The 13,002-nt window shown below is 39.2% G+C and overlaps 1 protein-coding gene across 1 annotated transcript in view; it reads left to right on the top strand.

Annotated features, from left to right (window-relative positions):
- The window catches only part of PTPRT (protein tyrosine phosphatase receptor type T), a 477,289-nt gene that overhangs the window by 187,137 nt on the left and 277,150 nt on the right, over nucleotides 1–13,002 (top strand). Inside the window, exons 3-6 of the mRNA XM_074157294.1 lie at nucleotides 442–713; nucleotides 6,019–6,100; nucleotides 9,301–9,416; nucleotides 11,697–11,871. Of these exons, the coding sequence (XP_074013395.1) occupies nucleotides 442–713; nucleotides 6,019–6,100; nucleotides 9,301–9,416; nucleotides 11,697–11,871 (645 nt within the window). The remainder of the gene's footprint in view (nucleotides 1–441; nucleotides 714–6,018; nucleotides 6,101–9,300; nucleotides 9,417–11,696; nucleotides 11,872–13,002) is intronic.

The following is a 13,002-nucleotide window of genomic DNA, read 5'->3' as shown; positions in this document are numbered from 1 at the left end:
TGGGTAGGGGCCGTATAGGCAAATATCAGCTGAGAATTGGGTCCGTTGTTGGAGTTTTTGTATTGAAATGTGCCTTTGGGGGACTGTTTGCAGTAGAAGCCTCGTTGCTGTTTGAAGTGTGAATATGCTTTTGTTTAGAGTGTTTTATCACAAGGTTATAAAATAATAAAAGCAAAATAGTATTTTTATTTTGATATTTTTTTAAAGTTATCTAATTAAAGTGATTCTAGTTGGCCCTGGATCTATTTGTGTATATACCCTGCAATTTTAATGTCTTTTCTTTCTGTTACCTACCAGCTAGCATAAAATAGCTAGTTTGAGTTCTTCAGATGAATGTTTTGTTTTCTGGCTTCTAAGGAAATCACTTTTCTCATAGAACTGTTTTTACTGAAAAAGCCAAGCAAAACCCACTCTCTCTTCTCTTTTTGCTTTCCTCTCCAGGCTCCTTCATGATGGTGAACAGCTCTGGGCGGGCGTCTGGGCAGAAGGCTCACTTGCTGCTGCCCACGCTGAAGGAGAACGACACACATTGCATCGACTTCCACTATTACTTGTCCAGCAGGGACCGGTCCAGCCCTGGCTCTCTCAACGTCTACGTGAAGGTGAATGGAGGACCACAGGGCAATCCCATATGGAACGTCTCGGGGGTTGTTACAGAAGGATGGGTGAAAGCAGAACTTGCCATCAGTACGTTCTGGCCACATTTTTATCAGGTATGAGTTTGTAATATTTTTCTCTCTTTTTCCATTGATCGTTTGGCAAGGTGTGAGCTAAGCTATTGTTAGCAGTGGGTATCCTGACTTTTTCCTGGGAGAATGAATTTTTATATGGCAATAATATAACAAAAGGGTTATATAGGCATCTTGACATAGTTCTTTCTGCTTTACCCTTTTTCTTCAGTAGTTGTCAGGTCCCAGAGTGATGGATAGGCTGCTGGGAGTCAAATTATTGCCAAGTTAAGACCCGCACGTTGATCATGAAATTGGCACTTAAACAAACTTGTATTGGCACTTTCCATGGCACTATGTAAATGTAAATGCAACTGAGTCTCTCCATGTGTAACTGTACCTCTGCATAAATTTGCCTAAACTATTTTTGGCCCCGAGTTGGTTCCATAAGAAGGAACATCTGTTCACTCAGTTCTGCATCTGGACTTTTCCTGTGGCCATATGAAGGCTGTAAGTACATAAGGCACTAATAAATATTGTACCACGTTATCAACATGAGTATACTCTTTACCACATCCTCCCCTCCTGTTTGTTTTAGCACTGCTTGTAACATAGTTTTACTTGTTCTGTTAGGAGATTTATTTTTTGAAAAAAAAAAAAAAAAAAAAAAAGGCACAAAGTTGAGGAATGCAATAGGGAAGTTGTTTTTAGGTTATATTAATTTTACAGCTATTTGTTTGTTGTCCACTTCAAACTTCCCGTGGCAGCTTTGCAGCCATCGTTTTAGTCTTAATTAGGTAAGATTGTACACAGTGGACTCACATACTTCTTGTTAGGTGTTGAAGGTGTTCTTTTTGTCTTGTTTTATATATTGAAGACTAAAAAAAAAAAAATATGCCTGGGAGGTAATTGCACCCTAAACCTTTCAGGGAAAGCTGATGTACATATGATACTAATAATGAAAAGGCAGCAAACAGTCTGTGGATAGAAAACAGCAGGTAGAAAAGCTTGATTTTATTTTTTTTTCTTTTTTTGCTTCTATTAAATAGGCAGGAGGTCTATAAAATCTGAGCTGAAGTAGAATGCTTTAATGTTCTTCCTCTGAAAATGAGAATACAGCAGAATACATAGAGCACACTACGCAGGGTGAGAGGAAGGGATAAAGAGATGCAAATGCGTGGAAAGTGGTGTTTTAAGGGCTGTGCACAACTCATCACTTGTTCTGAAGTCATATTAAAGTGCTTCTACTCCATTCATATTAACATGAACCTGGGCATGAACCGGAATTCGCTTCAGAGTAGGTGCTCCACAGAGATAACAAATGATCTTTCACCCAGGTAATCAGCGCTTGAAAAACCTGGAAAAGACAGTCTGATCTCACACTAAGAGAGATCCTACTCTTAGATATACCGGTAGTAGACTTCCTGAGCCTTACTTACTTCTTTTGCAAGTCCTTTTGCAGGTCAAGTTTGCTTTTCCTGAGAAAAAAATCCTTTAAATCAAACAAGAATTTTTCACTGCAGCGCAAAAATGAACAGATTAGAAGGCAGCAGTAACTGCCTAGGAGTAGTTCCTTCCTTGAAAATGGAAGGGGTTTCTTTTTTACTTTTTGATGAATGGGGGTGATGTTTCCGTCGGCTTATATTTGTGTTCTTATTCCTTAAGTGTGGCTTTTAAAATTTGAGATCTATTGTGCTGTTATGGATGACCCAATAGACCAATCTATCATCGGTCCCTGATTTTATAAACCCTCTTCTGTTGATGGTCTGCAATCCTGTGAGTTTCTACATTTAATCAAATTTTTGTTTTTAAAAAAACCCAGAACTTTAAGCTTCCAAAAGTGAAGAGGAAAACACAATGAAGGACTTAGTGAAAATGACTGTTATTTGGCAGCCTAAAGTAACACTTCTGGCTAAAGGAGCCCCGAGGTGGAAGGTGACAAAAGCCTGGGTCTACTGTTGCCTATGGAGTGTCTCTTTTCACGCTCACCATCCAGGATGTGCCGTCAGAGTGTTATTTGTCAGCTTTAAATCAAAATTACGTGCCTGGAGAACTCCTTGTACGCAAGAGGCCTGAAAGCATGATCAGTATTTCAAAAGCACCAGGTAACACAGGAAAAAAAAATAGCGTTTTTCCTAAATAATGCAATCTGCGTGAGGCAAAATGCGAATTGTTCTCTCAATGCACAGAAACCGCACCATCTTGAATTGCAGCGTGCATCGAAAATTCAGTCAGGCAAAAAAATCCGAAACTCTCTGCCGAGATCTGAGGCTTTGACAAGTACTTTGAACTTCGGAGATGTGACTAGTGGAAAACTAGTTGCCAGAGGTCGTGTTTTAGGTCTGGCAGTTCTGTGCAAGGGTCATAAGAGTCATCTGGATCCAAAAGCATCTGCCAAGATATGCATGTGGGGCTGGTGGAGATTTATATCTGCCCTAGAGATACTCGTACTTGGATTCCCAGCCTGCTAATGTTTTTAGTGTAGCGAGAAAAAGCTGTAATAGTTCTTGGAGAAAGGTAATACATGTAATCTTGAATTACTGCTTGCCATAAGGATGAACTTAGTCCCAGAATGCACCAAGGGCAGCACTAGAGCCTGCCAGGAAGAGGTTTTTTGATGTATAGCAAGGAAGGATATTGATCCCTGCCTGAAGAAAACGGTGGTACCACAACAGATGAGCCAGGCTGCCTTGCTAACACAGACATTGCTGGGATATAGCAGCAGAGGAAGGTAGGATTGTTTATTGGAAAGGAAACATGAAATGACTTGGTATTTGCAGTTCTCAGGAGCGTTTAAGAATGTTTGTTAAGAGTGAAACTTTGCATTTTGTCATCTATATTTATTTCTGAGAAGTTGCCTAAATGTAAAGCATTGTTAAATGCTCATGTTTCCACCATTATACTGCATTTCTGACTGAAGTTAAAAGGGCATGAGAGATTCAGTGTGAAATTTGCAGAACTGGGCCCCATAAGCATGGATTCCTGCCTTTTCCTCGTGTCAGGTCTCAATTCCCTGTTCTCAGGAAAACCCATGTGCTTCTGTGCTTCTTGCTTTGCCAGGGCTGAGGTGCTGCAAAATAGAGAAAAAGACAACAATGTGGAAGTTTGAACCGGGAAGTAAGAAGAATATCTGAGTGTAAAGGGGAACAGATAATAAAATACTCTGTTAAAACAACATTGTGTCAGTTGGGAGGAACCCTTTGCTCTTTTCAGTGGATTGTGCACCAATGTGAACAGTAAATGCATGGGTTATTTAGGAGCTGACTTGGCTGTTACCGACTTAAGTTATATTGAGGTGTATTAAAGACTCTGTACATGTCAGTAATTAACAGAAGACAATTCTGGATATATTGGTGCTTACTTTTGCCATGCACTATTAACTAATGCCCATGTCTTGGAGAACTTTTCTTTCCAAGTTCTGGTCTTGCAGGAAATTGGGAGTTAGTTCATTGTGTTTCATAGTTTCACGCAAACGCAAAACTGAAATAAGATTTTGTAGCTGCAATGTTGCACCTTAATTCAAGTCTGAAGGGAGTCACAGTAGTTGCTTATGTGACCTTCCCAGTACAGTAATTTTTATAATGAATGGCATTTCATTTCTAAAATAAATTGTAATTTCCATACTAAGGACTTAAATTATACTCTATACAGTCCCTATAAAGCCTCTCAAGAACCTTGATAACACAAAAAACTTGTTGATGTTTTGGGGATTACCTTATCTCTCAGAGACTTGCTTCCTCCTAATGCTTCTTGGACAGCCTTTTATTAGTCCACCCTCCTCTGAGTATAACTTTGTTTTTACGTATTTTAGCACTTGAGCTTTTCTTAGTTTATATCTTTGCCAGTTATTTTTTGTGTTCTCCCTGGTTTTAGCATGCCTTTTTTCTTACGGACATATTTCAGAAGATCTTTGCATTTGGATGTGTTTAGAATTGGGGGAACAGACCTTAGGACATCATGGAAACATGAGTAGAAACTAGGTTTTGGAAGCCCAAATGCGAAGCAAAGTTATTAACAGTGATTCTGTCCTTAGGAAGTGCACACTGGTCTGTTTTTGTAGCCTGGGCATGCAGTGATCAGATTTGGATCATTGAATCTTTTACTGTATTAAGTCTTCTGATGAAGGAGATGAAGAAGAGGCTCAACAGTGGCAGATGGGGAATATCAGCTTTTATTTAGGCTGGAAATAAGTGTTGAAAACTGGCTTTAAGTAATTAACTTTGTGTTCTAGTAATGGATTTTAGAGGTCACAAATTACTAAAATACTTTCTCCTATGAAACAAGTAGCTGCTCTGGAATACTGCTCTAACAGTAATAACTGTGCCAGCTGAACACGTTAATTAACTCTGTCCTTGAAAAAATGACTGTACACTCCTGCAAAAATGAGCACCTTCATACAGTGTGAACGTTGCCTCGATAAGAGGGAATGAAACTGGGGACACCCCTTTCAAATGCAGAGGACAACATCCATTACATCTCTACCCATCCATTTTATTTATTTATTTTTTTAATGGTAAAGGATAGCACTTCATTTCTTTGGGAACTGAATCACTAACTGTATTTTTACTAACAGGATACTCCCGATCAGGGCAGTTTTCCAGGTGCAATCACAAAGCCATAGGGAAGAATGACGCTTTTGTTCATCTGTAACTAAATATCTGTCTGTTCAGACACAACTTAGTGGAATACTTTCATTGTCAGGAGACATAAATAAAATAGAAAGTGCTAATTAGTGTACCATTAATGTAGAGATGTGATTTTTAGGAATATTCATTCTCAGGCCATGTTAGTTAAATCAGGGAAAGGCAGAAACAACTTTATTATATCTGGGAGAATCTTACTTCAGTCTACTAACTAGAATCCAGGATCATCTGTTGCTCGTAATTTGCTTTCTAATACTGCGATGGCATACATGCCAAATCAAGGTTTTCTCCAAAAGAATCCTTGCCAGGGTTATTGATGAAATAAGATAATTTTATCTCATGTACAGCATTCTCCAGCTTTTTGAGGCATACTAAGAACAAGATGCCAAGTGATTATCCACTTAATGTTCTTGGACTGGTGCTTAAAGTGAATATAGGTGTGGGGTTTCTGCTTTTCCAAATGAAAGAAGCACATAGTTGTCTCTAATCCTAATGAATGTTGCTGTGGCATTTTGTTTTCTGTATCAAAGAGATGTTCCGTCTTTGGTGGGCATGTGCATACTGCGTTGCATTGGTGGCCCTTCAGTATTAATGATGAAATGCCTTGAATAACTCAGACATTGGAATAAGAGCCAAATATGGTGACTGGCCAAATGACTAGCGTAGCTGTTCTTTTTAAGAAAACTTTTTCTTACTTTGTATTTCAGGTGATATTTGAGTCTGTCTCTTTGAAAGGACATCCTGGGTACATAGCTGTGGATGAAGTCAGAGTTCTCGCCCATCCATGCAGTAAGTGCTCTTTGTTTTTCTAACTGTATCAGTGTGTTTTATACCAGGCTTTGCAGTCTAAAGGAGTGTTTTACCCAATTTGGTCGCACTAAAATGTTGTCTTGTCTCCCTCTGAGACATCTAAAGACAATTAGCCCTGCATAATTACCTAACTTTGCAAGCTCTGCAAAAGGCGAAACTGCTCTCAGTCTGTAGGTAGGGCCGGGGCATCTGTGGAAGTCTCTCCCTCTCTTGTTATGAGAACATAAAACTAATTGTTTTATTATTTCTGAATCATACTGCTGTAGAAAGCAATCTGAAAAGCTTCTGATAATATCCTGTGTGGTTATCTTAGGAAGAAACAAACAGTATTTCCTTGGTAAAGGACAGATCCCAAAGGTTGGTGTCTCTTAACAAATGTTAAACTCACTCAGCACTTCCACAAAGGTATAAAAAAATAAATCTAATTCAGACAATACATTTGCACAGGAGTGGAAACTAATGCAGGTTCATTATGCTGTTCAAAAATATTAGTGGCATGTTTCTTCTGTCACTGCCATAATAATAAGCTTAGGGTTTTTTAATTCTTCTTTGTTTTTTTCTATTAAAGAAGCCTCGAGCCTCATTCTTTGAGTCTGAACTTGTCTGGTTTCTCTGTGCATTTACAGTTTGGCTGGAGGTCTTTAGTGTGTCTGTACTGTGTATGTAGTATACAGTTTCTGCTACAGAGGTTTTTTTACCAGCCCTTCTCAGTAGTTCATAGTTTCAGTAAGTCAGTGACAGCTGCTCACAAAAAAAAAAATAAAAAAAAATGGATTTTATTCATGGAATGAAATGAGCTGGTTTTCTTGCAACATAGAATTTCAAAGAATAGCTGCCATTCAGTGTGACAGACATGGTTCTGCTCAAGTTTAACGGGACATTTCTAATAACTGCAGTATGGTTAATTGCTGTTTAACTGAATTATATTTGTATTTACCATGTGCTCATTGCTCAGGCCTTTGGGTGCATTTACTTCATTAAGGAATACTTACAATCTGTATTAACCAGATGTTGCTGATAACTGGCAGCATCCAAACAAATCCCTGAAATGGTCTGCGCACATTCCACAGCACCTTGGGTGATGGCTCATCCCTTTACTAGGAAAGAGGCCACTGAACAACCATGGGGTGAAGCCTAGACAAGAAAATAATGTGATTTTAAAAAAAAAGAGAGACAGGATGCTGTGTTACACCCCTATTTAAACTGATTTTAAATCCATTTCTCCAAGTATATGTAGGTCCCTCTTCAAAATTAAGTGCATTCTTGGTGACTCAAAGCCAAAATGATTCAAACAGTTCACTGTTCCATTTTGAATCAGTTTGCATCCCGCAGAACAGAACTCATTACAAGGTGCAGGTTCTCTGCAGGCTTTGTAAATGCTTCTCCGGTCTGATTCCCGCTGCTGCTTTTGTTGTTCAGCAATGACAGCCACCGGGGTAAATGTCACCAGAGTATATTCCGTTGACTTGTACGGGCTTTGTCCCTCATGCTCGTTTTACAATTGTTATAACTTAAAACACATGGACCATGAAGCTCCTGATGACCCTGAAGGTTACTGAAATTATTGGTGTTATTTTTTTTCATTTCTGCTTTACCTTCATTGAGGACAGTACAGCAGAGAAACCTGAGTATCAGTAAAAATGCTGATTTTTATTTTTTTTTTCATGGGAGGGAACGCAGTGGAGTATGGATTTTCAGTAGGCTAAAAGCTCGTTGAGTGTGTGTGCCTGAGCACTTGCAGTTGTGGCACAGCCCTGTGCCCTGGACGTCGGGCAGACCTGAGCACCAGGAGTTCAGGGTTGGTGTGGCTGTGCTCACCCAGGCTGCGCGGTCTCTGCCCACCTCAGCCTGCAGGCAGAAATTCCTAGGATGAGCCTGCAAAGATCATGTAGTACCTTCTCACTGTCACCCAGAGGTAGTTTTCCAGATGTTTTTTGTCAGAGTTAGGTTGATGGTTGGACTAGAAGATCTTAAAGGTCCCTTCCAACCCAGGCAATTCTATGATTCTAAACTTCGCTAGAAATTACTGATCCCCAGAAAGCACCATGGTGTAGAATCACTAGATTTCAGGAGTTGTCAGCAAACTGAGCATGTGGTGAATGGGATACAGAAACTAAATAAAAACACTTGGCATAGCGTATAGGCATTTGTTCCTGTGTCTATAGTACACAAATACCTGTACATCAAACTTCATGCACGCCCAGATGCAAATGCCCATGTCCTTTGGAAGCTATTTAATTCCAATAGAAAAAGAGGGGTTGGTGTGCCCACTGAAATGATATTTTTCATTGGTGTCTGATCGTACTAAGAAATGCAAAGATGAAGTTGAAACTCTGACCTTTAGAGTCTCACAAAGCTGGTCAGTGTATCCTACTAAAAGTTTTCAAATGGTGCACGAACCTTCCTTTGAAACCAGCAAGTTCTTTTAAAAGTGTCAGATTCACTTCTGTAATCTTTCTGTTTTCTTGTAAGTTAATTACAGTGGTAAATGAGTCTGGTGTTTAGTCAAAAATAATCCTCTGATCTATTTCCTTTGTGAACAAATGTGGTGTCTGCACTTTAATATCAGTGGTTTAGTATTGAGTTAATACTGAATTTAGTATCAGCAAAACACTGATATCGGTGATCTTAAACTGATACAGCGATACAATGCTGTCATTTATATGAATAATTCATTTTAAATCAGTGATTTGATATTAATACATTATTTTAAAGCCCTAGGATATATTTGATAGTCAAAAAATAAAAAGGGGGGAAAAAAGACCCTTATGGAAACTTGGTTTGGGTCAGTCATGCTTGATAAGCTCAGAAGCATTTGATTTTATTTGTTTTTACCTTTTTAGAACCACATTTTTGTAAAGAAAAGAAATTATTCAAGTACTCGTTATAGCAAACAGTAAGAAGTTGTGTTGATGACCATGAACTTGTGTTTTGATCTGATGTAAGTGTGTTTTTAAAGGTGCCAGAGCTCTGTATGATCCTGTAGGGCATCCTCTGTCAGCTCCAGCACCCCCCTCGCTCTGCACTGAATCCTTAAATACTGAAGGATGCTTAATTTTACTAAATCGCTTTGTCAGGGCTGGGCCCTAACACTTTGCTGAGTGTTGATATCTGGGTTGGTGTAACACAGCCAGTGATTGCCTTGCTCTACCCTTGCAATCCTTTGCGTCTTTTGTTAGGAAAAGCACCTCATTTCCTACGACTTCAGAACGTGGAGGTTAATGTGGGACAGAACGCAACGTTCCAGTGCATTGCTGGGGGGAAGTGGTCACAGCACGACAAACTCTGGCTCCAGGTAAAGTGAACGCTTTTGTTTGTGGTTGTTCTTTTTTTTTTTTATTTGTGTGTGTTTGTTTGGTGGTGTTGGTTTTTTTTGGTTTGTTGGGGTTTTTTTGTTGTTGTTTTTGTGGGTTTTTTTTACTTTTCCTAGTGAAATAAGTAGATAGAGAAAGACTGGGTGGTGGGGCAAAACCTTTTCATCAAGATCCTTTGAGAATTGCCTTAAATTATTTCTAGGTGAAAATTTAAGGTGACAAAGTACAGAATTGTGATACAGAAGATGGGAAAAAACGGCCAGTGACAGCAAAATTTTGGTTTCAAACAAGTGCCTGTGCACCTGTAAGCACTCAGTTGTATGGCAGAAGAGAAAGAACAAGTAGAATAGTTCTTCACTTCTGCTTAATTATGCCATCTCCTTTCCTCTCGCCCTCCAAAAATGTCCTCCGCCCAGAGTGATTGTATATTAAGAAGGAACCTACTCTTAAGGTCTGAGATGGTGAAAACAGGCAAAACCAGAGTGTACCCACTGTGTTTCTCCCTCCATTTCCCTTGGCTGCATTGATAGCAGATTGTTCCTTTTAGTCACTCACTGAAAGACCAAAATGTCCCCTCTCTTAACGTCTATATTTTCACCTGACTGGGTCGTGCTGTTCAGGTGGGTATGGTGACAACCTTAATAACTCATTTTCAGTTCTGGAGTTAGAAATGGAATATATATCATACTGAAGATGTGGAGTGCTTGTTTCCTAGTGAAGGACCAAATTATTTTTTCTGCCCCTTGAAGTGCTCTCATATGTGGGTCCCAGCATTACCATGCTCTGTACATGGAGCTCTTCTAGAGGCTTTTAAAATAGTTGAGCTCTTCGCTTCTGCTAAACTTCTGTGCTGTTAAACACCTAATATCCCAAACAAGTCAAGAGGATTCTGTTGCTAAACATACCGTGCACGTACATAGGGGCAACATAAACTTCCAGAACACTTAAGCCAGTCAACAATTTTTATTCTCAGCTTGGACTGATGTGACTGGGGGCCTGACCACCCCATATTTGTAACATCTGCGGCAGACAAGAATGGCCTTTGTCACGGTTGTGATGCCATTTGTACTCAAATAACTAACAGATTTTCTCAAACTTTTTTATTGACTTCAGACATTTTATTAAAGTTTAAAAATAAGAATTTCTGATCTAGATTAAATATTAGGGGAGGAATGAGTTTACCTAATCATAAAAATGAAAATTAGTACTGGGATAAAGGCTTGAGTTGGTGAGAAATGTAGCCGGCATCATATAAAAATGACTTAAAGTCACTTTAACTGTACTCTCATCACAGCTGTTCTCCTAAAAAATTGCATTTTTATCTGAAATTTATTAACCTACAGTGTACTTTTAACATCCACTGAAATATATTTTTTTGCTTATTCTTTATCTTTTCTGAGTTCTTTCAGTGAAATCTTTCCACAGTTCTGACTAGATGTGTGTAAAAACACTTCTGAACTGAAGCAGTATGAACCTTTTTCTGTGAGAAGCAGGGGTTTGGGAGGAAATCGTTATGGTTGCTAGTGGAAACCTGTTTTCCATTTCCTAAAATTGAAACATTTAATGAAAATAGCCTTGGAAACACTCCCAAAAACAGATTACTGGAAATCGACAAAACAGCGGTTTGTTTTCCTTTGAATTTCCTAATAAACTAGACTAACTGAGCAAGTTCAGGTGTTTATGCTGTGGAGAACTTCTATTTCTAGCTAATTCTTCATCTCTGCCTTTTCCAGTTGGGAAAGTGTAGTCTGACATTGGTAGAGCAGTTTATTGAGGAATGTTGGACATAGTTGGATGAACAGACATCCTTATAATTTATTTAAATTGGTTCCGAACCACAGTTTTACATCGGAAAATGCCGAATTTATAAAACTGTTCAATTGTAGCTTTGCCAGGTGTACAAAACACATTCATTTGTAGTATTTTCATATCTTAGCCAGGCCTCTAAATATATACCTGTACAATTGCATAGCCTGAGCTGTCGCTCTCCAGCCTTTTCAATACATATAACACATCAAATGCCCAAATATGTTTCAAAAATCAAATAGACATGAAAACTTAAATATTTATGTGTAAGAATATTTAGCCCTAGTTCATACAACCCTGTGAGTTTTCCAGGGGTATAGTTAGCAGTCTTCTCTTGAAAGATTGTGAATGTGAAGGTCTGAACAATGTTAAGAAGCATAACAAAGAATGGATTACATATGCATGCATAATCTGTGTGTCTTATTAATTTACGTTATTGTTGTCTGCCTTTACAGCAGTGGAATGGAAGGGACACAGCGTTAATGGTCACTCGGGTGGTCAACCACAGACGGTTTTCTGCTACTGTCAGTGTAGCTGACACCTCTCAGCGCAGTATCAGCAAGTACCGATGTGTCATTCGTTCCGATGGTGGATCTGGAGTTTCAAATTATGCAGAATTAATAGTGAAAGGTAGGTTGCACTAAAGCAGCAAGATGAGTGTTTCCTCCCAGATGGCATCTGTGTATAAAAATTGACATCCTATTGGCCCTTCTTCTTTCATTCATAATAAATGTAAGTAGGAAAAAAGGGTAGAAGTGACATGAACTTCAATCATTTTCTTAAATATTTGAATCAGAATCTTGTCTGGATGCAGCCCTCTTCATAAGCTTTGTAGTAATGCAGGGTAGCTATGGATACTTTAATGTAGTCAGCTGAGGAGTTTGGCTGTCAGTCAGCTTCCTCTGCATCAGGCATCAGTAATTCTGGGACAGAGCGGTGCCTGTCAGAGGAGTCTGCTCTGGGAGTAAATGAGGGGATTGATTCAGCTGATGTCCTGAAGTACACAGTAGAAACGTCAGTAGTTCTTGAAGGATGCTGGGATTTTAGCCCTGTTATTTACTGTGATTCAAGAGCCGATGCTGTGCCTGACACATGCAAGATGTGTCTTAATCTTGCCTCCATGAGACATGCATGCTATTTACTGGGCTGCTTTTTTTCTTTTTGTAATTTCCCCTGAGCTGCAGCACAGGGATGCTCACTGCCTCTTGGGTGGAGAGATCAGAAGGTGGTCAAGTTGCTCCTGAGACATTCTGTGTTTGGGGTAGGGGTGATGTCAAATGGGTGATCTAAATGTTTCATTTTTCTGTGAAAATGGAGAGCTGCTGTAGAAATGAGATCACTTCTGCCCACTGTAGTGCTTTCTGCCAACTCTGTCTTTAACGGTCAGTATATTAATACCTTTGCAATGCCTTAAATATATAGAGTGCTGAGTGGTGCAGGTATTCAAGCTACACAGATCACAAAGAGAATGCTCCTATTAGATGCTAAGTGCTTTTAATTCCCACTCAGTGATCTTGCATCTTGTTCAAATCTGGAGGAATTAATTCATGATTAGCATTGAGTTGGGTTGCCAGGAGTAGCGTATCTAGTATTGTATCATAGCTGAATAGAGGGAAGGTAATCTTCCAGAGCAAGCAGGTATCAGAATATGCAAAGTTGAGTGGGTGCCTGACACTTTTGTGTTCATTGATGTAAGAAGGGAAAAAAAAATAGAAGATTAAGTTTTAAACATGAATGGTTGGATTTCCATCAGGAGAGATG

The sequence above is a fragment of the Numenius arquata genome, chromosome 12, assembly GCF_964106895.1.
Source record: "Numenius arquata chromosome 12, bNumArq3.hap1.1, whole genome shotgun sequence".
Lineage (NCBI taxonomy): Eukaryota > Metazoa > Chordata > Aves > Charadriiformes > Scolopacidae > Numenius > Numenius arquata.
Note: the sequence above shows the minus strand (reverse complement) of the source record. Positions and strands in the feature narration are given on the sequence as shown.